The following is a 24,766-nucleotide window of genomic DNA, read 5'->3' as shown; positions in this document are numbered from 1 at the left end:
TAAAGTCTAGGATCACAAATGAGAGAAAATATACAATATTTATCTGAGACTGAGTTAATTTGCTTAATTAAGTTACATCAATTTTGTGGATGACAAACTTCATTATTTGTGACTGAAAAAATTTACATTTATATATACCCATTTTAGTTAGACATTCTTTTAAGATGGACACATAGTTTAGTCCTATAAATGAGATATCCTGTGTTGCAAGTAAAAAAAAAAAAAATCAACTTAAATATATGATACTGCAATACATAGAGTTGATTAATATTTTAATTTCTAATTGTCAATATTGAGGATGCTGCTTCACGTATGTAAATATGTAACGTATGAGCTAGCAAGACAGCTCAGCGTTAGGCTGGAGAGATGGTTCAGAGGTTAAGTGTACGAGCATAGACACAGAAGATGTTGCTGAGCAGTGGTGGTACAAGCCTTTAATCCCAGCACTTGCTGGCAGAGGCAGGCAGATTTCTGAGTTCGAGGCCAGCCTGGTCTACAGAGTGAGTTCCAGGGCAGCCAGGTCTACACAGAGAAACCCTGTCTAAACCCGAAAAAAAAAAGTCTTTTTTTTTTTTTAAATATGTAACATAAAATAGAAAAATCTAGGGAGAAATTTACTGGAAATTTTAGTCCTAATCTCAAACCAAAATTAATTGATTTTCTATAAAATTCAAATCAGCCACAGCAATTTTAAAATTCAAATACTCAACAATTCAATCTAAAGATTATTCGACTATAATGTTTATTTATAAGGAATAACTATGGGAAATGTGTGCTTTCTGCAATTAAAACCATTATGTTCATGTGAGAGCAGAAAACTTTGTACAGTAAAACCAGTGCGAATCACACCATACATGTGAATCTGGGCCAAGGTATTTCAAGCAGTGTTGGCTGGCCTTGTGTGACACCGCGGGCATGTCAGCGCAAAGGGCAAGGGTGTTCTCAGAGCCACAGCTAGAGTGACGCGGGGTGGGATTCGGCATAGGCAAGCAGCAACCAGAAACAACTTAGGTTGGCGTGGTTGGGTTCGGAAGTTTTTCACTGTTGCCGTTTTTTTTTTCTTTTGACCCCACATTGTTACTCCATAGTTTAAGAAATGTTTTTGTTGTTGAGTTCACAGAACTGCAAAATAGGCAGGCAATGGCTTTCGCAAAGTTCTATCTTAAACCTTTCTTTTAAAAAAGAATCTCAGTGTGTAGCCCAAGTCTGGCAATGAACTATATTACACCAGGCTGGCCTGGAACTTAGGGATCCATCTGCTTCTGCCTCCCGAATGCTATAAGTAAAGGAATATGCCACCTTGTCTGGTGTGTGTCTTAAATATTTTCGCTATTTAAAAGGATACGGTGGTACTTTGTGGGTAATAAAACTGTTTTTACAAACAAGTATCTTTATATAGGGAATATTAGTCCTCTGAGACTAACTCTGAAATGTGAAAATGTACTTTTCTCTTGGCTGCCCTTCACATCATTTGGCTGAACCCTGCTGCTCCCGTTTCCGGTGGGCTAGGGACCTAGGACAGCCTGCGCCGGGCGGGCTCTGCAGCCAGGGAGCACCCCGTGATCCCGGAAGGTCACTCGAGGGCCTTTCCTTCCTCCAGCTTTTGGAGGTGCGCCTGCACCCATTCATCTAAAGCTCTGGATTACTGTCGGCTCAGGTTCTTAAAGCAGAGGCGGCCGTTCCCTTTGGCAACGCCTCCCTGCCCTCAAGCTGCAGCCGGTCCGACTGCCCCGTCCCTTGGGCCACCACCTTCCCATCCTCTGCGACACCTCTCCTAGGGCCTTTCCCGTTTCTTCCAAACATGCACTGCCCCCGCACTGCCTCGAAGCGCCTTCGTCTCCACAGATCCTGAGCTGCAGCCTCCGGTCCCTTTCGGGTGTCTCCGACTTGTTCCCCAGCAGAGGGGCGCGGACGGTCTGCGTTCCGGTCGCCGGTCCAAGCAGCCGCTTTTACGACACTGCGCGACTGCAGTGCGCGGCTGACGGCAGAACCGCGCTGCTCTTGGAGAGGTCACTCCGGAGACGGCGGAGCCTTTGGGGCGTGGGGGTCGGTGGCAGTAATGTGGCGCGTCTGTGCGCGAAGGGCGCAGAGTGCTGTGCCCAGGGCCGGGTTCAGGACTCGGTGGGCAGCCTTGAAGGAAGGCCCCGGCGCCCCGTGCGGGAGCCCGCGGACCGGCCCCGCTGCGGTTCGTTGCGGCAGTGGGATCCCCAGCTATGGGGTCCGCTCCTTGTGTGGCTGGAGCTATGGCTCCAGCACCGTCCCGCGTAACCGCTTACTGCGACAGCTCCTGGGGTCGCCCAGCCGCCGCTCTTACAGCCTCCCTCCGCACCAGAAGGTGAGTGATCCACCCCGGAGCCGGTTGTCCTTCAGAGCCCGCTCCTTGGCGTGGGGAATCCTCCTTGAGAGGCCTCCGACAGCCAGCTCCCTTCAAGATCTATTACGGTCCTTTGCCCAAGACCTTTTTCAGTGGGGATCTCTTCTGTTGAAAGAAGAGCTCTAAGCCTGGGGCTATAAGCAAAAGGTCTGAGATGTCTCACGTGCTTTCTCGGATCCACTAGACTGACAGGAGGATCAACCTGCCACTTTGAAAGTCATGAATTTCTGGGGTGCTAGAACACCCTTTGTATCTCCAGTGACCAGTTTGTAATGGGACTCAGTAAATACTTTGCATGGAATTGGGTGGAACGAAACTCTAAAGCACGCCCTGTTTAAATGTATGCTTCTTTTTCTGCAGGTTCCACTACCTTCCCTTTCCCCTACGATGCAGGCTGGCACCATAGCCCGTTGGGAAAAAAAAGAAGGGGAAAAAATCAGTGAGGGTGATCTAATTGCAGAGGTAAGTCTTAAAATATGCAGATGATTGTAAAGGAGTGGCTTTATCGAATAGACAGGCTTAGCCTTCTGGTAGGTAGTTTCTTCTTTCTCTTTAAGAAGCTGCTCCCTCCCATTTATTAGAGATGATTGTTAGCTATGTTGTCAGCAGCTAGCTAAACTGACTGTTTTTGAGACAAGGTTTCACCGTGTAACACTCTGGCTGGCCTTCAATGCTCAGAGATCTGCCCCCAAATGCTAGCAATTCCTGGCTTCTACCCAAAATGTTTTTAAACAATTATTTCAAATCTGTGGTAGTGGGTTTATCTTCGTATGGGTTTCTAGACACATTCTAATTAACTGCCTATTGGCAGTACAAACCTAAGCTAGTGCTTTGTGTTAACAGATTGAAACTGATAAAGCCACTGTTGGGTTTGAGAGTTTGGAAGAGTGCTATATGGCAAAGATCCTTGTTCCTGAAGGGACCAGAGATGTTCCAGTTGGATCCATCATCTGTATTACAGTTGAAAAGTGAGTGAAAAACCCTTGTAATTTGTGAACATTTGGTGCTTTTAAGGCATTTTAACTCAGATTGGAAGTTAAAGACATCTGAGTGTTTGCTTTATAAATTCTATATTTATGTATTCTTTTTCTTCAGGCCTCAGGATATTGAGGCCTTTAAAAATTATACGTTGGATTCAGCTGCCGCACAGGCGGCCCCGGCCGCAGCCCCAGCCCCAGCCGCTGCCCCCGCTGCACCTTCTGCAAGTGCTCCCGGTAGCTCCTATCCCACTCATATGCAGGTAAGACTCAGCTTCTGAGTACCTGGCTCCCCATGACTTGTTATTAATATTTTTTATTGTCATTTTTCTTTATGGGTGGTGATTGCATTCTGAAACTTGTCATTAAATATAAGTACCTGTCATTCAGCATTATACAAAGATTTTAACTGAAACTTGGCAGTTTGTATTCTAGTTGTTTCCAAGTGTGTGAGCTTGGACAGTTTCTTTAACGTTTCTCAGCCTTAGCACAGGATACAGGATCATGCTTGGTTTTTCTCATTCATAACAATGTTAACGGTTTTTTGGAAATGATTTTTTTTCCCTTATACAAGTCTAATTTAAGTAGAGAACAGGTGCTATCTGTTGAATAAAAGTCCCCAGATGAAGTTTTCCTTTGGTATAGAGTGGGCTACTTCTAAGCATAGATGAAGTATTCCAATAATACTCATTAATGAGAAAATGACAATAAAGAATAAGTATGAAGGTGATGGAGAGATGTCTCAGTGGTGAGAGCACTGGCTGCTCCTGCAGAGGACGCAGATTTGGTTCCCAGCACCCACATGGCAGCTCCCAACTGTCTGTAAGTCTAGTTCCAGTGGATCCGGCACCCTCACAAAGACATGCAAACAGGCAAAACACCAACGCATATGAAAGAAAAATAAATAAATCATTTAAAAAGAATAAGCAGGATGGAATCAGTCTACAGGGTAACATTGTCACAGTGCTGTTGGCCGTAAATGTGATTTCCATGAGCCTGAATCAGCTTCTAGGAAACCGACTCGTGCTGTCTGTCTGTCTGTCTGTTTGTTTAAAGTAGATTTTCCTTCATATACATAATCTAACATAATTTCCCACCCCCAGATCCTCCCTACTTCCTATCCAAACCCACACCCTTTCCTTCTCTTTATTAGACATCTAAAAAAGAAAAAAAAAACCAGTAATACAAAAAATAAAAATAAGGTAGAATGGGGCCAAACAAACAGGGAAAAAAAAAAGAGCCAAAGAAAAAACATACACAGACACCAAAGCTCGTGCACTAAATCATGTTATTAGATGTTAGAGTTTTCCTCTGTGTGTCTCTGTGTGGTCTTGATGTTGGAAGTAAGTAAAATCTAATGGATGAAGGTCTGACCTTTCCTTAACTTTATAAGAAGTTTCCTGGATGAATCAGTTTCTCCTCTGGAAGTCATGTTTCAATTCTTCTGGTAACGATCCCTTCTGATGAAATTTTTTCTGGTCTTTAGCTCAATTTCTTTCAGTTCAGCAACCTTATTACATAAGACCTCGTTTCTCCATTTTATTCTGCTTTGTGTGCAAGTAGTGTTAAACTGGGCCCTAAGAATCATTTGAGATGGTAAAGATACATAAATGAGTGTATTTCTCTTTCTCTCCCTCCCTGTCCCTCCCCCGTCATACACACACACACACACACTCTCTCTCTCTCTCTCTCTCTCTCTCTCTCTCTCTCTCTCATGCTTCACTGGTGATTATACAACAAAGAAAAGAAATTCTGAACAGGAAATAATTTTTAAAGAATTTCTAAGTCTTACAGGCATGGTGGCGCACATGTTTAATCCCAGCACTCAGGAAGTAGAGGCAAGAGGATCTCTGTGAGTTTCAAGACAGTCAGGGCTGGCTTGAAAAAAACAATGAAACAAACAAAAAAAAACCAAAACAAAACCAACCAAACAACTCCCCACCCCAAAAGAGTTTTCTGTCTTGCTTTTATTTTTTTCCCCCACTTCTAGATACAATTTTGACTGAAATGATTTTTTTCCCTTAGTATAGGGCTATTCCTATTTAAAAGGCTAAGAAGATAGCAAATAAAATCTATATTAACTGACAACCATCCAAATTTTGTGGACACAATCATATAAATAGCAATGCAGTTAAAAACTTATGTATCAGCTGGCCATGGAAGTACATGCCTTTAATCCCAGCACTCCAGAAGCAGAGGCATGCAGATTTCTGTGAGTTCAAGGCCAGCTGGGTCTACAAATTGAGTTCCAGGATAGCCAGGGCTGTTATACAGAGAAACCTTATCCAAAATACAAATATTTGTTTTTACATGCATTTAGTGTACATGTGGGCACACTGCACTTAAATATGTAGAGGTCATCGTGGGAGTAAGTTCTCTTTTATAACCATAGTGCTGCGGGGAGCAGACGGGAGAGTTGGAGAGCGAGGCTCGTTTGTTGACTTCAGTGAGAGACCCTATCTCAAGGAAATGAAGGAGATAGCACAGGACACCTTACATCCTCCTCTGGCTTCTGCACTGCCCACTTACATACACCTGTGCATACACCCCCACACACACAGAGATCAGAAAGCTTTTTTTTTTTTTTTTTTTTTTTTTTTTTTTTAAAGATTTATTTATTTCATGTAGATAAGTACACTGTCCTTGTCTTCAGACACACCAGAAGAGGACATCAGATCCTATTACAGATGGTTGTGAGCCACCATGTGGTTGCTGGAATTAAACTCAGGACTTCTGGAAGAGCAAGCAGCCAGTGCTCTTAACCACTGAGCCATCTCTCCAACCCAGAAAGCTTTTTTTTTTAAACAGTTTTTAAAAATATACTATCTTGTCCCTCTAGTCCATGAAGAATGGTGTGTAGTTTTCTGGATTGTCCGTCCAGTTCTGCCTCATGCATGCTAGTCTGCTGCTCTTGGACTATTGAACCTCATGAACCTCATCCTTTGCTTAAGAGCACTGACTGCTTCCAGAGGTCCTGAGTTCAATTCCCAGCAACCACATGGTGGCTCACAACCATCTGTAATGAGATCTGATGCCCTCTTCTGGTGTGTCTGAAGATAGCTGCAGTATACTCACATACATAAAATAAATAAATCTTAAAAAAAAGAAAAGAAAAGAAAGAAAAAAAGAATGACAGTGTCTGTGGTAACCTTGATCAGCGGTTCTCAACTTGCAGGTCACAAACCCTTTAGGGGCCAAATGACCCTTTCACACATTAGATAACTGCTTGTCACACATTAGATAACTGCATGTCAGATACTTACGTTAAATTCATAATAGTAGCAAAGTTACAGTAATGAAGCAACAACCCAACGAATCTATTTTTATGCCTGGGGTTAACCATAACAGTGTGCGCATGTTGAGAGAGAGAGAGAGAGAGAGAGAGAGAGAGAGAGAGAGAGAGAGAGATTTGTTTTGATCATCTGAAAGAAATCCTTGGTGCTGGTGACAAGGTCTCATTGTGTAGTTGGTAAGCATATGCTTACCGGAATGCTTTTAAGTGTGGTGCTTCCTGGTTAAGCAGTGATGTGTCTCTGCAGATTGTTCTTCCTGCCCTCTCCCCAACCATGACCATGGGCACGGTCCAGAGGTGGGAAAAGAAAGTGGGCGAGAAGCTGAGTGAAGGAGACTTGCTGGCAGAGATAGAGACCGACAAGGCCACCATAGGTGAGATTTCTTCAGCTTGGGTAATTGAGTGAGGAGGAGGATGGCCATCCTTTCCTGTACTGAGTGATAATGTGACATTTACAGTCCTGAGATTTTTCTGCCTGGGACGTGATATTTTATAACAGTCGCCATAGCCACACATGTCAGTTCTGAGCTGTACTCATGGGTGAGGATGTCATGGTCTGTGCTAAGGCCCGGGTCTGCTCTCTTGGCTATAATTTTATGGTACTCAGAAGTTGTACCACAACTGCCACCGTCTAAACATGGGAAAAGAAGGAGGGAGGAGGGAGGAAGTCATGCCCTCTAGGGCAGGAGAATACCAAGCTTTTCAGGTAGGTAATTCTGAGGGAAAACAGTACCCAGGGTGTAGATTAGTCTCAGAATCTGACCATGACAGGATGTCGGTCTTCACACATCACATTTCCACGTGCCTCTTCATTGATTTACCCACTGTGCAGTCGCATATCTGTGCTTGTGTCTATTGATAATCCTAGGTGTCAGGAACGTCTTTCCACTCTTCTATGGTTTCCAGGAGCAGAGGCTCATCCATGCCATAGTGGCAGAGCAGGACATAGGCATCAGGCAGTAGTGGTCACAGACAGTGTTCTTCACCATTCTCTTGGTAGCCTCGGGCAAGTGCCAATCAAAGAGTAAGACCCCCCCCATCTTATTCTTTGACATACTGTACTACTATTTCTTCTTCGTCTTCTTCCTCCTCCTCCTCTTCCTTCCTCCTCCTTTTTTTTTTTTTTTTTTTTTTTTTTTTTTTTTTTTTTTGATTGTTTTGTTTTGTTTTTTTGAGACAGGGTTTCTCTGTGTAGCCCTGGCTGTCCTGGAACTCACTCTGTAGACCAGGCTGGCCTCGAACTCAGAAATCCACCTGCCTCTGCCTCCCAAGTGCTGGGATTAAAGGCGTGTGCCACCACCGTCCGGCTTGGGATTACAGGTTTATACCACCATGCCTGGTTCCCTCATAGCTATTATTAGAAAATTCTGTCTTAAGCAAAAAGCAAGGGCCAGCAAGATGGTTTGGTGTGGGTAAAGGTGCTTGCTGCTAAGCCTTAGATGTGCACTACCTATGTCCAATTTCAACATATCTTCTATTGAGTATTCCCAGTTGGGAAATGGAAAGATTCACTAGAGATGAGATGTGTCTGTCCATCCAGAAGAAGCAAGATCTGGAAGGCAGAGCTTGCCCCTGTCAGTAGCTTGGTTTTGCTATTTTTAATTAAATTAAATTAATTAGTAAGTTTCTGAGACAAGGTCTCACTCACCCTGGATGGCCTGGAACTTACAAGAGATCCGAGTGCTACGATTAAAGTCATGCATCCTCGTGCCATGCTGCTAGTTCTTTCCAGGGAACTCATTGCTATGTAATCGAGTCTGGTCTTGAGCTTATGCTGTCCAGGCTACCTTTGAGCTACCATCCTCCTGCTTCAGGCTCCTGATGGTATTCTTACAAGAAAACACCCAGCTTTAGGCTTTAAGAAACAGTAGCTGAGTAACATCTTACCTGGTGATACAGAGACCCCAGTGATACTGTATTTCATCACATTGGAAAATTTAGCATAATGCCAGGTATAGCCCTTGAGGATCTCTGAGAACACTTTTACTGCTGAAATCCCATGTTACTGTCCTTCTGACAGTTCTCATAATTTGACTTCCATGTAACTCTGACTTCTAGCAGTCCAGCTGATATCATCTTAGTGTCCTGTGAGTGCCACATAAGGCTGCCCTTGAGGTGTTTTCAGTAACTCTTAGAATGTACCACTGTCTGCTGTCTTGGTAGAACACACACAGTATTGACCCACAAGGAATTGGCTCCAGAAGGGCATTTGTGCATTCAGCACAAGTGCAGTATTTTTCCCCCCAGGTTGTTTTGATCTCAGAGATGATTTGGAGGGCCAATTGCATTTCTCATTTATATGTTGTACAGGTAAGTACTTGAAAACATTAATTGATTTAAATCCATAACATTTATGTAAGGATTGTATGGTCAATCATTCCTTGGCATATGTTTTGGTAGCCTGATTTGAGGATCAAAGTCTATAGATTCAAGTTCCCTAAATAAGTGGACTTAGCATTTGGAGGGTAGGGTGCGGTCTCTGCAATTGGACCTCGGGCCTTGAGCAAATCAGTAAGGCTTGTGTTACTGAGCTATGCCTCTAGCCCTGTACACTTTTAGAGTTATTTTCAGTTACTTGTAATGCCTAGTACAACAGTGCTGTGTGAGTAGTTGTTATACTGCATTATTTAGGAAATAGTTGGAAGAATAAAAAGCACATGTGCTTAAGTTCAGACCCCTGAAGCCTAAGTACATGGTACCTGTCGGCAGCAGTGTAACATTGACCTACAGTTGAATGGGTTTAGGGATGCAGGACCTGTGGACAGAGGGTTGACTGTACTAGTCCTGTTCCCCTGGTAAACACAGAAACAGGCACAGAGAAGTTAAGCAGTTTGTGAAAAACAAAACAAAACCAAAAAACAATACCAATAGTTTGAATATGAAAAATGTTTTACCTGAAAACCTAGTAAGTGTGTAGGAATGGTGGAGGCTTGCATCCCATAATGATTTTCTTTCTACTTAAGGCTTTGAAGTACAAGAAGAAGGTTATCTGGCAAAAATCCTGGTCCCTGAAGGCACAAGGGATGTTCCTCTGGGAGCCCCACTATGTATCATAGTAGAAAAACAGGAAGATATAGCAGCATTTGCAGACTACAGGCCAACAGAAGTGACCAGCTTAAAGCCACAGGCACCACCACCACCCATCCCACCCCCGGTAGGTGGACTTCTGGATCCGGGACTTGTCCATTCTGGCAGATGATAGCTCAGGTTCCTGCCTGTCCAGATCCTACAGAGGAAAGTGACGGGCAGTATCTGTTAATCTGTGGTGTGTGTGTGTGTGTATGTAAGTCTATCATATGCTGTCTATCTGATGGTCAGTAGTTTACTCTGCCACTGTCTTAAGCCTTGTTGAGAACAAAGCCAAGTTTCATGTCCTGCTTGTGGTGTGTTGTCACGTCCATGGAAGGTGATGGTTTCACCCCACATTTTCTGTTGCTCAACTAAGAACCTGTTTCCACTCTCAGTTCTGACACATGTGATTGTAGCTGGTGAAGCATGTTTCGGACTTTGGATCCTGATGTGACATGACTTGTTGTAGCATCATACACTAGCACTCTCCAGTGTACTCCTCTATGGGTTTAGAAGAGCTGTACATTTCCTCAGAGAAAGCTTGCATTCTCAGTCTTGCATCGATTTGGATGCTGTCAGGGAACAGGGTGGTCCATTCTTTAAGATACTTGAAACATGGGACCTGATGCTATCATTTTATATCCTGAAATGAGATTAAGTAAAGTAGAACTCAGGTTAATTATATACTCAGTGGAAATAAAGAATTGACAGGAAGGAAGGTATTTGGTGATTCGGGTACTTGGGAGGTGTGGCAGGAAGATCACTGTGGCCTATATAGTTTCAAAGGGAAAAATGACAAGAAATGACAGGCAGCAAGTATGTTATACATAGGTCAGTTTTAATTCCACACCTCTCCAGTTAGCATGAACTGTTATGTTAGTCAAACCAGGAAAGTGCATAAACATCATTTAATTATAAAGATGTTTCCATTATAAAATATGAACCTGTGTTCTGTCAGATTATCTTTGTGGTGATGAGTGGATACTCTTTTTTTCCCCGAAGGTGGCAGCTGTTGCTCCCACTCCCCAGCCTGTAGCACCTATTCCCTCAGCTGCTCCTGCTGGACCAAAGGGAAGGGTGTTTGTTAGCCCTCTTGCGAAGAAATTGGCAGCAGAGAGAGGGATTGACCTTACCCAAGTTAAAGGTAAGTTTCTTTCTGAAGAAAGGGGTTATACAGTCAGTTTAGTTAAATGTTGTGAGTAAGGCCAGCCATATACCTGTGTGGAAGGAGACATCCTGCTGCCTTCACAGAGTAGGGAAAGCATTACTGTATTGGATTTGATCTGTCTAGTATTGCCTATGTAATTTGTGTGCCTTTCCAAACTTTCCTCTATTCATAGGAAATCTTCAACAGCAGTGACGAGGGAAGGAAGGGTCTCTCACATTTGCCCTCAAAGCTCTGAGGAGCCAGTTCCTGTAGTCTTAGGGACCTGGACTCAGGGAAACCCAGGCTTTGTGGCTGTGGTGCAGAAAAGAATTTCAGGACTTGTCAGAATGAAGCTAAGTTGAAGTTTTATTAAAAATAAAAAGGTGTTCATAAAGCCAGGCATGGTGGCCCACACCTATAGTGCTGTCTCTGAGTACAAGACTAGCCTGGTCTACAGAGTGAGTTCCAGGACAGCCAGAGCTACACAAAGAAACCCTGTCTTGAAAAACAAAACAACAACAACAAAAATCAAAAGCACATCAAAGAACAGTGTTGTTTATTAAAAGATATCTTTAATGAAGATTTTAAGGATGGAGATTAAGGGAAATATTCCCTGGGAAATAATAATTTATACCTAAGTGTGGGTGTGGACTTTCTAAGAGACAGTCAGAGAAGGTCAGACATACAAAGTATTAAGTGTGGGTCCACAATGGAGAGTTGCAGTGAGATGCCCACCATTAGCCATGCACACCACTGTGGCGCCTCTTCTTGCTCCTCCTTCCCCTTGGTGAGTGAGATTTTGGGGGTGGCTCTGGAGGTGCTGTGGATGGAATTACAATCTATAGATAAAACCAGGAGCCACAAGGGTTATAGTACAAGTCTTCTACTATAAATGGGCTTTTGATGAGCTTCCTAGAAAATTGATGGTTTATTACTGGGAGGAGATTTAGCAGATGTTAATGTTGGAATTCTTGCTTCTCGGGTGCTGAGAGGCTTCTAACTGCATCAGGGTGAGGGGCTCCTTTCCCTTGTCATATTCCCACAGTTTCCTTGTCTTTATCCTGTCTTAAGTGTTGGCAAAATTCTATGTGTTTGTTGAGCAATATTGCATTGTAGGACCTGGCTGTGTAATCAATCTCAGTGTCAGGTTAACTGAGTGTAGCAATCAGCAAAACTGGCTCTTCAGGTAACAGTGCTGGCTGCTGACCTGAGTACTGTCCCTGGCACCCACACAATAGAAACAGAACTGACTCCTGTCATTTGTCCTCTGACCTCTGAGTACAATGTGACACCTCATGCATAAGGGTTGCACTCAGGTCATCGGATTGGCAGTGACATCCTCACACAGTGAGCCCAGGTTTTTGGTTTTGGTTTTGGTTTTTGAAAACATGAACCTAGGATCACAGTAGGCAGGCACTGCAACATCTGTATAAATTCTTACCCCTCTCTTCACTTTGTTTTGTTATAGCATCTCAAACCCACCCAGGCTGATCCTGAACTTATTGTATCTTCAGCCTCCTGAGTAGCTAGGAGTAGAGGCCTGAACCACCAGATCCTACTTTAATTTCTGTATTTTCCCCAATGCCCTGTGCTGTCCTCAGTTCTGCAGTTGTTGCCTTCAGTCTGGTTCTCACTCACCACCAAGCTGCTGTTTGTTGGTGCATTCTTTATATATTTGTGCTTAGTATCAGATAAGTTTACGGTATTTCCTAGAGCAGAGGGGCTGAGTTAGTAATTGTGCCTGAAGAACCTGGACTAGTAGGGTCATTTGCTGGAGAGGTAGCAGTGCTGGTTATTTTGGTAGAGGGATAAGTTGAAGAACCTCGGTATTGTTTTCCTGCAGGCTGGGTTAAGTGATTCCGTTATTGTTAGCTAAGCACATATTTATTGAGAAGCATCTGTGTATCAAGTACTTGTTTGTACGATGGAGAACATTCCGACTTGACTGTCCAACAGGAATGATGACGTAACAAAAGTCTAGCATTATAGTTAAGGATAGGATCCAGAGCTAGAATGCTCAGGTTTAAATATCAGCTCTGCATTACACTAACAGTGTGACCTTTTCTGCCTCTGTTACTTGTATATAAAAATAATACTTAATACTGTGTGAAGGTTGATAAGAAAACAGTGCTGTGCAGAGAAAGCATATTAGCTATCCTGGCTCTACATTTTATTATGAATTGAGGTGACTTAAGAACTAAAACGAAAGAGACTCAGTGACAAACCTGTCAGTGACAGAAACAGTGACTTTTAGGATGGGTGAGGAGGATCTTTCTGAGAAGGTGATACATGACCTCATGTCCAGACAAGGAGTCATCTGTCACCAGCCTTGTAAAGGGTAGGAGAAAAGCATTTTGGCAGAGGGTGCTACACTAGTAGCCCATGGTCTAGAATCAAACAAACATGTTTGAGGAACATAATAGAACATGGAGAGGGAAAGGGGAGAGTAGAAATCAGGGTGAGAAAAATCAGAAGAAGCTGGGTCTGGTTGGCACACAGTTGTAATCTAGCTGCTCAAAAAGCTGAGGCAGAAGGATCAGTTCAGGGGCTGCTGGGATGCACAGACCAAGGTGGCTGGGGCTGCAGCACAGAGGTCGAGCACTTGTCTAGCACTGTGTGAGTGCTAGCATTCACAAGGCACAGAAAGTATCTTCAGCTGTGGCCAGGGGTCCCCTTCTTGAGAACCTGGTCCATTAGACACAGGGTAGAGTGGTTTGGCAGGAAACATGATTCTTGAGTATAAAAGTGGGATTGGCCTTTAATAGAATTTAGAAAGTGTTATGTGCTTTACTTGAGATTATGGATGGCTGGTTTGGTGATGGAAGAATCCCTCCTTGCTACTGTTTATCTGTAAATTAAGATTATCAGTTTAGAGAGAGTCTGGGAAGAGCTGAGATTAGCGAGATTATAAAGTAGCCTACAGTTTGGGAGCAATTTCAGGGGACAGTTGTTTTTCTGGAAACTTCTATGCATCTGTTTCAGGTTTTCAATTCTGAGCTTAATTAACCAAGTGCATGCTTTTTATTCCAAGCAACAATGAGTCACCCTGGTATTTAATAGAAGATACGAATTGTTTTAGAGTTCTGCAAGGGAATGATTCTAACAGCTGAGAAATGTCATTTTGGGAAGGGAAGCAAAGACAGAGGGGCGGGGATGACAGTCAGGGCTAGAAAGAGCGGAAGGGTCAGTAGAGTACAGTGTCCTTGCTGTTACTTATCTTTTATTTTAGTCCTGGAACTTGAACCAGGCTTTTGTGGCCTAGGCCCAGCAAGCTCAGGATCCAGGATTGTGTGGTGTTCACTGACACCAGGTGTTTGGAGTTTTTTCATAGAACCACCAACTGAGTGTCCAATGTCAGTCCATTGTGACAGTAACGACTCAGAATTAGAATGAGACTCCATAGGTGAAGGCAGCTCTTCCTTCAGATTCCTTCCAAGTCCCCAGGAGCACCTGTATGGTTAATTCATTAGTAGTAAATTACAGCCAATTCTCCATGGGTTTGATAATTAGCTAAAATGACTGACAGGTATTGTAAAGGACACAGCTCAGGCACAGCCACTGGTAGAGATACAGAGGACAAGGTATAGCAGGGAGAGACACTGGAGCACCCATGCACTCTGGGGACTTGCCATCCTGCCATCACACTGCTGTCACCAACGAGGAAGCTCACAGGATTCCACAGCATTATTCTCATGCAGGTGTCATCATAAAGATATTATTGAATAAATCACTGGTCAACGGTTATTGAACTCAACTTCCACGCTCTCTTCCCTGTTTGGAATTGGTGCAGGAAGCAGGGGAGGGAGAGTGGAGGAGATTGAAAGTTATCACACTAATTAAGTGTTTGGTCTTTAGGCTAACAAGACTGATGTCCCTTATCCAGAAGCCCTGCCCTCAGTCACCTGGATAGTACAAACTAGTGTGACGTAAGGAAGTTTGATTGGAAAAAGCAAATGCTTACCACGTGGGGAATTTCTTAGATTTTGGAATGCCCATGTCAAAAGCTTGGAACAAAGACCAAACATACCTATGTTTATCGTATGACAGTATTAGCAAAGAGAAGAATGTGCTTTTTGTGGATTTGGGGGATTTAAATTTATTTATTCATTATTGGGATTGTAGAGGAGGGAGCAAGAGAAAGAAAAGAACAAAACTCCATTGTAGAAGAATGAAAAGTCAGATAGAGGGGCACAGTAATTAGGAAATTTAGCCAAAAACATTAACTACTGAGGAAGAAACTGAGGCTTCTGGTGTTGAGAGCCCAGTGGTGGTGTGTGTTTGCACCTTCCGCCTCAATGTCCGTTGTTCTCACAGTCCAGCTGTGAACAAGGGCTGGTGCTGTAATCGCCATCCTGTAGAGGAGACAGGTGACTGCAGTCATCTGCCTAATAGCACAGCCCTTCGTGTTTCCTGCCCGGCTAGTTCTTCTCCGTATACCACACTGCTTTATAATCAGTCGTACTGTGTTGGGGTGGGGGGCTGGCAAGTTAAAAGCGTTTGCTGGCCAACTCAGCTAACCTCGATGGGTAGCTAGCTGGTTTTCTCTGGAGGGACCGAGGGCTGTGGCATCAAGCTCCGCTCCAGCCACAGGGGAGGTTATGGTTTCTTTGTGCATAAAGGGTGGGGAATCTAATAGAGGTCCCTGCCGCCTCTGTTCTAGAGCTCCTGGTGAGGAGACAGTTGTAGCCAACTCTGTTCTCATAACGAAGGAAAGGAATTGGGAAGAACTGCACACAACGGGAATCCTTTAAAAGGCTGCCGTGGGGGAAGATGAATCAATTTGACCAATTTTTTTCTAGAAGTGGGCCAGTGTAAAAGGTATTATAATAACTAAACTCTGAATTTGCTTCAAGGTCAGGATTGTGTACTTGGGCTAAGCCTAAAACTGAGACCCTGAGGTAAAGATGGGAGGAGGGAGGGGATTTGAGTAAACTAAGCCAGTGAGAGAATTTGGCGGTCTCTTAGAGACATTGTAGTATTTCCTCCTTGGTTTGTAGCATGGGCTGATTTAGTTTTGGTTGGTGTGAAAGACCTGAAAGTTACGGAAAATGAATGATTCTAAGGATGAAATCATTGCAGTTACACATTATTCATGCTAGTCTGAAGTGAAAAAAAAAAAGGCTTATTTCTTGAGAAAATTGTCAACCTTACACAAAAGTTGTACTTTATGGTCAAATAGAGTGTTTCAAGGTTCAGTGAATTGGGGTTCTGTTTTGATTTTGTTTTTGATTTTTTTTTTTTGTTTTGTTTTGCCTTTTAAGGTAACCACAGTCCATAGCTGATTTTCCTTTTCAGTTTATAAACTATGATTAGTATTATTATTATTGTCAGTGTTTTCCAACTTAAAAGCAAAGAAATAAAATAAGAAAATGAGAGAAAATGAAGAATTCAATTTAACTGGATAAAACTTTGAAAGGAAAATGGTTTCTATTTACAATAGTTAAAAAGAACTACTGTTGGCGTTGGGGGTGGGGGGCAGAGACAGTTGGATCTCCTTATCCTGGTCCTCAGAGTGAGTTCCAGGACAACCATGGCTAAACAGAGAAACCCTGTCTCCAAAAAACAACAAACAAACAAATAAAACTACTATCCAGTGGTATGCTGTCACATATGTGTTATTTATGTGTTTCTTCAGGGACGGGACCAGAAGGCAGAATCATCAAGAAGGACATTGACTCCTTTGTGCCTACTAAGGCTGCTCCTGTGAGTTATTTTTGGTTTTTTAAAATTATAATTTCATTCATTCATTCATTCATTCATTCATTCATTTGGTTTTAGCCACAGTCAGCTTAAAATTATTATCATTGTGGGGACCGAATCTTGGGGCTCCATACAGGCATGGCAAGTACTCCTGCAGCTGAGCTGCATCCTGGCCCACAGTCTTTGTTTTTATATTTCTTTAATTCTTCAATTAGAAATGCTTTGCTTTTTCTTTACCCCCACGCCCCACCTCTTCTGGTTATGTTGAGGAAGCAGGCTAACCTTGAGCTTGAAATCTTCTGCCTTAGCATCTTGAGTGCTGGGAATTTAGGTACAAATTACCACGCCTTGACTGCTTTTAATAAAGAGTCTAATCCGAGTCCCTTTTGCTCCATGGAGATTGAACCAGCTTCTCCTATGGAACCAGCTACTCCTCAGAACTTCGCTGTTTGCTTTGGCATGTAGTCTTCCACAGCCCATGCTAAGATCCAGCCAGTCACTAAGTGCTTTTTCTTTTCCCTCGTAGGCCGCAGCAGCTCCCATGGCTCCCCCGGGTCCAAGAGTGGCCCCAGCTCCTGCGGGTGTCTTCACAGACATCCCCATCAGCAATATCCGTCGGGTAAGAGCACCACTGACATCTGCAAACAGCTGCTGGCATCTCCACTCTGGCTGTTTAGTTGTGTGTGTGGTAGTTTAAAACACCAAAAAGGGCCTTGCCAGTTGAAAATACTAGTTTAAGGAAGTTTGATTTATCAGTTGAGTAATTGGGGTAAAGAAGTCTCTGCTTTGGCTACTCTCCTAGGAGAAGCAGTGCTTTGTCTTACTCTAATTCGTGAAGTAAGCTGCCAGGGAGCCGAGGAAGAAGCAGGCAGCCTGAGTTAGGTACACTCTGGTGTCAACTGAGGACTGATGTTGAACTCTGTCTGGTTTCAGGTGATTGCACAGAGGCTCATGCAGTCGAAGCAGACTGTCCCTCATTACTACCTTTCTGTCGATGTCAATATGGGAGAGGTGCTGCTGGTACGGAAGGAACTTAATAAGGTAAAACCTGGAAATTCTGTCTTTCCCACCAAAGCTTACAGTGTTGCCACATGCTTTGTTATTAGAAACTGGTTAATGATAGAAAATTACTGCCACTTGAAATTGTTAAGTGGACAATATCATGGGGAAACGTCATTTAACTTCTTTTGATTGTTGCAACTGTCTGAACAGTCACTATGTAGCTTCCCCCTGGAACTTCATACAACCAAGGCTGCATTGACCTTGCAGTTCTGCTGTAGCCCCTAAAATGTTGGGGTTACAGAAGTGCACCACCTTTTCTGGCTTTTCTGTTAACCCTTAATTAGAACATAGCATTTGAAACTCACTGTGCCATGGATACAGTTAGTCTAGCAAGTTCTCTGGGGTTGATGCTTGAGGCTGCTTTGATAGTGTAGACATGATATTCGTGTTTATAGTCAGATACTACATGTACACTTAGCTCAGCCTAAGGCACTTTTGGGGATAGAGAGCATAAGCAGTCTGTCTTCAGCACGAGTTTATGATGGAATTGGGGCACTACTAAATGTGACAGGAAGGGAAGGTGGTTTTATAAGGCTGGCGGGATTCATTTGTAGACCAGGCTTGTTAGGAAGATTGTTTACTCAGTTACACTGTGTGTGTTCTACTAGAGTTTGGCAGTGATGAAGGAGACCAGTGATATTTGGGGAATTCACAGTGCAGTAAGACAAACGTGGCCAAACCATGGCAAATGTAACATGTTTGAATTGGCAGAAAGGTGAAGAAAATTCTTGGTAATGGTTGAGAGTCATAAAGATCAAGGGCTATAAGAACGGATCTAAGACTGGGGACAGAGATCCATGAAGTATTGTGGCACAAGTATGAAGCTCCCAGCACTTTGGTGTGCCTGTAATTCAGTACTGGGAGGGCAGACAGGATCCCCGGTGCTGGCTTAGTGGCCAGTCTAGCTAAGTCTGTAACTGAGACTCTGTCTCAAGAAGTAAAGCAGAGTGGAGCTGGAGAAGGGCTTGGTTAAGAGGACTTGTTGCTCGTGCAGAAAATGCAGGTTCAGTTCTGAGCACCCACATGGTGACTTACAGCTGCCTGTAACTCCAGTTCCAGAGTCTAGAGGCTTCATCGTTGTAGGCAGCAGGCTCACACAGGATGCACAGATGTACATGCACATAAAATAAGTCTTTAAAAGTAATAAGGCAGAGAGTGAATGAGGAAGATATTCAACCACATAAAATGAATAAATGTAAAAGTTCTTTAAAAACTTGTAGAACAAGAGAACCCCCTCAGCTACTTAGCGTGGCATATAGGGCCTTCCACAGGGTATTTGTGACCTTTCTGAGCCGTTTTCCCACCACTGAAGATGCACTGGTTGTCTTGCTGTTTCTCAGCATCCCTACTTCACACTCTGTACTTGTGTTTTCTCCATGTAGACTTACTGTCCATGACCTCCTTAAGGACTTGACATGTATTGCCTTGATTGGTCTTCCTCATTCTAAATATACAACCTTTTCCCCTCCCCTGTTCACACAATACTTTGTAAGATGCTGTTGACGGATGCACAGTCATTGCTTTTACAAGGTCTGCTCCCTGAGCACAGATTGGTTTAGTGTTCGGTGCTTCATACATTATGTATCGAGCATAGAGTGGACAGGTGAGGCATATCACTGATTGCATGAATGAATCAGCAGCAGAGCCTCTAAGTGGCTTCAGGGATTAAAGATGAGGACATACAGTTACTGTCAAAATTCTGAAACGGGTCTAGAGATGGCTCAGACAGAAATATATCAGCTTCTAGTTGTCTGGAACTCCACTTCCCAGGGATCTGGCACCTCTTCTGACTGCCACAGGCTCCTGTGTGCATGTATGTACATATACATACATTCATACACACACACACACACGCACACACACACACACAACTAAGAATTTTTTTGTTTTGCTTTTCAAGACAGAGTTTCTCTATGTAGACCTGGCTGTGTTGGAATTCTCTCTCTACCCCAGGCTGGCCTTGTACTCACCCTCTGCCCCCTGAGTGCCAGGATTAAAGATGTGTACCTACTACCACCCAGCTACAACTAAAATATTTGTAAAAAATCAAAGTATTGAAACAGATAATTGTATCCAGTGTATTTGGTACATTAGTTTGAATGACTTCTATATTCATTCCATTTTATTTATATTTATTTATATTCATACCATCTTAATGCCATATTCGGTTCACACATTTGAAGAGTCCTACTCAGTGTATTTCAGAATATATCCACAATACCATGGTAAATTCTGTAGCATTTTTCCACCCCAGCTAGCCATTTGCCATAATCCCACCAATCCTTCCTTTCTTCCTTTTTTTCTTTTTTTTTCTGTCTTTTTTTTTTTTTTTAAGCTTTATTATTTGTGTGCTTTGTATCTGTACAAACGGGTATGTATTTGCATGTAGGTTCCTACAGAGGCTAGCCACAAGATCCCCCTGGAGACATCTTCTTGTCTTGTTATCTTAGGGAGAATAACTTTTTGACCATGAAGCATGGGGCTAGACCTCCAAGTTCAGTAACTGTTTTGTTGTGAAGAGCGGTACTGAATTTTCTTGTGTCTTTTGGGGCTGTTGAAGCAGTCATGTGGTCTTTTTGTTCTGTTAGGGCATTCCACAGTAATTGATCTTTTTCTCTTTTAAGAAGAAAGATATCACTATGATGCCCAGACTTCTGGATTCAAATGATTCTCCTGCCTAAGCCTCCAGAGGAGACAAGAAACTAGTCACATGCTGCTCTGCACACTTTAACTGATTTTTAGATGTTACCAACTCTTGCATTCCTTAAACAAAACCCATTTGGTCATAGCTAGTGGGCCTTCCTATATATTGCTAGGTTTTGTCTGCTAGTATTTTGTCAAGGGCTATTTATAAGATAATGTTTAGGCTTTATCTATTGGGTTTTTGTCTGATTTTGGAATGAGACTAACACTGGGTACTTGTTAAGTTGTTAAGTCTTCTGTTCCTTAGAAGGCTAGGTGAAGATTTATGTTAGCCTTTAAATGTATGATAGTATAGGCTAGTTGCTGGGTGGTGGCACACACCTTTAATCCCAGCACTTAAGAGGCAGAGGCAGGCAGATCTCTGAATTCAAGGCTAGCCTGGTATTCAGAGCAAGTTCCAGGACAAAGAAGCCTTGTCTTAAAAAAAACAAAACAACAACAACAAAAAAAAAAAAAACTAAGCCTTCTGGGTCTGGTCTATGTGAGCAAATTACACAACCAGTTTCATCTCATGATTATGTTTATTCTGAGTTTATGTTCTTTATTGGTTGTTTCTCTCTAGAAACCTGTGCATTTTATAAGGGTTGCATAATTTGTTGGTGTTGGATATTAATAGTACTTCTTTTTTATGTTGGAAAGATAGCATGTCCCTAGTTTCACTCCTAATTTGAGGAATTTGAGTCTACTTCCTCTTTTCAAACAAACAATTGTTAGTGTGGTTGTCATTTACTTGATCTTTTAAAAAGAAAAAAACACCTTGGTTCAGTTGAATGAAAATAGGGACACTCCATGCTACTGTGCCTCCATTCAATAGATAAAAGAACCTGCTTCCTTTGGGGGGAAAGGGGCTAATAAAACTAGTTGCTTGTGTTTAACAGATGCTTGAAGGTAAAGGAAAAATCTCTGTCAACGACTTCATCATAAAAGCTTCAGCTTTGGCTTGTCTGAAAGTTCCCGAAGCAAACTCGTCTTGGATGGACACAGTTATAAGACAGTAAGTGACTGGAGACTGTGCACAGTGACCTGTGTTAGCTCATGTCTGCTGACTGTAGCTAGGGATGTGGGGACTGATGCCCATGGATAAATAGGTTTGAAACAGCACAAAACTACCTGAGATGGTGCACATCTGGCTAGTAAAGGCTGCGATTCCTTATATGGATTCAGTAAAAGGAAATTGGTGTAAACACAGTCTGATTACACTGATAATGACTGTCAGAAAGCAGGGTAGAATCGTTCCCTGGTCACCAGTAAGTTCTGTCAGCGTGTGACGGGCTGAGTACAACACATTAGGTCTCTGGAACCAGTTAAGTGTTTACACTGATTGTTGAGATGAAGAATCGGAGGCCCAGTAAATTCTATAGTTTGTCTCAGGTTAGTAAGCTGATCAAGATTCCAACTCAAGCCCTGGCCTTTTCTAGAATGTAGGTAGGCACTTTTATACTATAGTTTTTAATTTTTTAAAATTATGTATCTGGATGTGTTTCTGGGTATGGGTATGTGCAGATTAGTGCACATGCAAGGAGACCTGAGGCACCAAATCCCTCAGAACTGGAGTTGCTGCCTGGCATAGGTGCTAAGAACCGACTTCGGGTCCTCTTCCTAACCCTAGCATTATTACAATTATTATTAAAAGAAAAAAAAAAAAACCCTTTCCCCTTTCCTGTGCTCATGCACTCATTGCCACACAGGCACCCTCAGGTCAGCCGGTGGGTTTGTTGTAAGCAGCAGATAGATCCTTCGTTCCAATTCTGTGTACCTGGAAATAGTTTTAGGTCTCAGAGACTGAGCCTTAGTCCCACATAACTGTCCCCTCTTAGATGCTGTTCTCAGATCTGGCAACTGACTACAAACGGGTCCCCATGACCCCTTCAGCAGGACAAGTCACAGAGCTCAGAGAAATAAATATTCATGTAGTGTCATACTGAGAAAACTGTACAGAGGGTACAGATGATATTTAGGTCATCTTGACCTACAGAGTGAAACACATTTCAACAAATAAATAAAAGGTAGCGTTGCTGCTCAGAGTACATGGCCCTTGCTCATCTACTCTAGGGAAATATTGGGAGTCCTACCTCAAGTTTCTTCTGAGTCGTAACCTCCTCTGAGTCCTGGGCACTCTGGTTTCTCCCGCATGGTCTCGGCTTTTTTGTTTTGTTTTGTTTCCCTCCCTTTCTACTTCCCTTCTACCTACTTGTCTACCTTCACCCCACCCCCAACCCCTGCTCTTTGATGTGTATGTATTCCATGGCAACTTCTGGGAGTTCCTTTTCTCCTTCCACCTGAGTTCCTGGGCTTGAACTGAAGCTGTCAGCTTGATGGCGGTGCCTTTACCCCCTCCTCACCAGCCCCGCCCACAGTGTGCTCCTCCCACTCTTTTTCCACATGCTCAAGCTTGGGTGCAGACTCTGCTCCAGCCAACGTACTTGTACTTTCAAGCCAGAAAGCTCAGTTTGTTTCCTGCTGACTAGGATGATGCTCTTGTGAGCTACTTGGTGTGTTAATCAGGAGCAGCAAGGGAAGTAAGTGTGAAGTCAACCTTCTGATACACTGCTTCCTCTGCCCCCTTCCAGTTTTGTGAAAGAGAAGACACATCAAGATGTTATCACATAGGACAGACATCTCAGAACAGGAGTAGCACAGTTGCTTCTAGAGTTGTATGTGTGTGTTATCAGTGACACTGGGTATCACACTTGGAACTCTGCACAGCCAGGTGCTCCGCTGCCTAAGCGACATCCTATGCACCTATAGTCCTTCTTCCTCTCCCTTCTCCTCCTCTTCTTCTCTCTTCTTCTCTTCTCCTCCTTCTTGCAAGGCAGAGGATGGAAGAATTGAGGGAGACACTACAGCTTTTTTTTAAAAGATGTATTTATTTTTATGTGCATTGGTGTTTTCCCTGCATGTATGTCTGTGTGAGGATGTCAGATTCCCTGGAACTGGAGTTCCAGACAGCTGTGAGTTAGAAAGTGAACCTGGGTTCTATAGGGGAGCAGTCAGTGCTGTCAGCCCCGAGCCCTCCCTCCAGCCTGGCCGTTCAGCTCTTAGTCTTTTATGGTGGTGGTGAGTTTGACTCCTTTTTTTTTTTTTTTTTGGACAGAAATCACGTGGTTGATGTCAGCGTTGCTGTCAGTACCCCTGCAGGACTTATCACACCTATTGTGTTTAATGCACACATAAAAGGACTGGAAACCATTGCTAGCGATGTTGTTTCTTTAGCCTCCAAAGCAAGAGAGGGCAAACTTCAGCCTCACGAGTTCCAGGTAGGATGCCGTCCGACAGCTGTAGGCGTGCAGTACTCTGAAGCTCAGCCTCATTCTCTTGTTGCATTTTCTATTTTGATTCTGCTACATAATTGTACGATACTTAGTCTTCAAAACAAAGCAGTTGAGTTACATGGGAAAAGCTGAAAGATACAGAAGAGGGCATCAGATCCCCCTATAGATGGTTGTGAGCCACCATGTGATTGCTGGGAACTGAACTCAGGACCTCTGGAAAAGCAGCCAATGTTCTTAACCACTGAGCCATCTCTTAAGCCCTCAAGACTTTCTTAAATAAAGGGTTTTCTCATGGCCTCTTTAGAGAATATTTGTGGTTTTTTTCTTGGTTATGGTGACAATGTAATCTATTTTTATGCTTTTTTCCTTTAGGGTGGAACATTTACAATCTCCAATTTAGGGATGTTTGGAATTAAGAATTTTTCCGCGATTATTAACCCACCTCAGGCATGTATTTTAGCAATTGGTGCTTCAGAGGATAAACTGATTCCAGCAGATAATGAGAAAGGGTAAGTGGGGAACTGGAGAGGGGCTGGGAATGTGGTCACATTACATCATTACAGTTTTTACATATGGCTTTAAGTAGCATCAGTAAATAAAGCATGAGGTACAATGGAAGCCACTTCAATTTTACTAACTTCAGTCATAGTTGAGATGTGGTCTTGAGATCTCTAGATGACAGGTTGGCATGTTTTTTCTTTTTTCTTTTTTTGTTTTTATTTTTTTGAGACAGGGTTTCTCTGTGCTGCCTTGGCAGTCCTGGAGCTTGCTCTGTAGATGAGGCTGGCCTCGAACTCACAGAAATCCACTTGCCTCTGCCTCCCAAGTGCTGGGATTGAATGCATGTGCCATCACCACTACCGAGCTGTGTGTTTTTTCTTAAAGAGTCAGATAGTAAACATTTTAGCTTTCTGGGCCATGTGTTACTGAGTCCTTGCCTTTGTACTATGACAGCAAGCAACAACAAAATGCTAATAACTTATAGAAAAGTAGATCTATATCATAATAGATAAAAAGTAGAATTTGGCCTGTTTTATATAGTTTTGCAACCCGTGTTCCCAGGCATGTGTTTAGTTTTCCTTCAAGGTGACAAATTGAGCTAAAGATAACAGTAGGTGGAACCAGTTTTCATATGCAGGTCTATAATCATAGCTACTCTAGGGCCTGAAT

General features: G+C 43.0%; 2 protein-coding genes across 2 annotated transcripts in view; one reads left to right on the top strand and one right to left on the bottom strand.

The window, feature by feature from the left end:
• Positions 1-1,731: 1,731 nt before the first annotated feature.
• Dlat (dihydrolipoamide S-acetyltransferase) overlaps positions 1,732-24,766 on the top strand; it is a 25,265-nt gene continuing 2,230 nt past the window's right edge. Inside the window, exons 1-13 of the mRNA XM_076925132.1 lie at positions 1,732-2,335; positions 2,735-2,836; positions 3,218-3,342; positions 3,470-3,614; positions 6,891-7,017; positions 9,607-9,797; positions 10,715-10,856; positions 16,495-16,562; positions 17,086-17,178; positions 17,493-17,600; positions 21,203-21,318; positions 23,419-23,581; positions 23,969-24,105. Of these exons, the coding sequence (XP_076781247.1) occupies positions 2,060-2,335; positions 2,735-2,836; positions 3,218-3,342; positions 3,470-3,614; positions 6,891-7,017; positions 9,607-9,797; positions 10,715-10,856; positions 16,495-16,562; positions 17,086-17,178; positions 17,493-17,600; positions 21,203-21,318; positions 23,419-23,581; positions 23,969-24,105 (1,793 nt within the window). The 5' untranslated portion in view covers positions 1,732-2,059. The remainder of the gene's footprint in view (positions 2,336-2,734; positions 2,837-3,217; positions 3,343-3,469; positions 3,615-6,890; positions 7,018-9,606; positions 9,798-10,714; positions 10,857-16,494; positions 16,563-17,085; positions 17,179-17,492; positions 17,601-21,202; positions 21,319-23,418; positions 23,582-23,968; positions 24,106-24,766) is intronic.
• The window catches only part of Pih1d2 (PIH1 domain containing 2), a 14,870-nt gene continuing 13,684 nt past the window's right edge, over positions 23,581-24,766 (bottom strand). The window contains exon 6 of the mRNA XM_076925136.1: positions 23,581-23,724. Within this exon, the coding sequence (XP_076781251.1) occupies positions 23,692-23,724 (33 nt within the window). The 3' untranslated portion in view covers positions 23,581-23,691. The remainder of the gene's footprint in view (positions 23,725-24,766) is intronic.

Source organism: Arvicanthis niloticus, chromosome 26, assembly GCF_011762505.2.
Source record: "Arvicanthis niloticus isolate mArvNil1 chromosome 26, mArvNil1.pat.X, whole genome shotgun sequence".
Taxonomy (NCBI): domain Eukaryota; kingdom Metazoa; phylum Chordata; class Mammalia; order Rodentia; family Muridae; genus Arvicanthis; species Arvicanthis niloticus.
The sequence above is the reverse complement of the archived record's forward strand: the minus strand, read 5'-3'. Positions and strand labels throughout refer to the sequence as shown.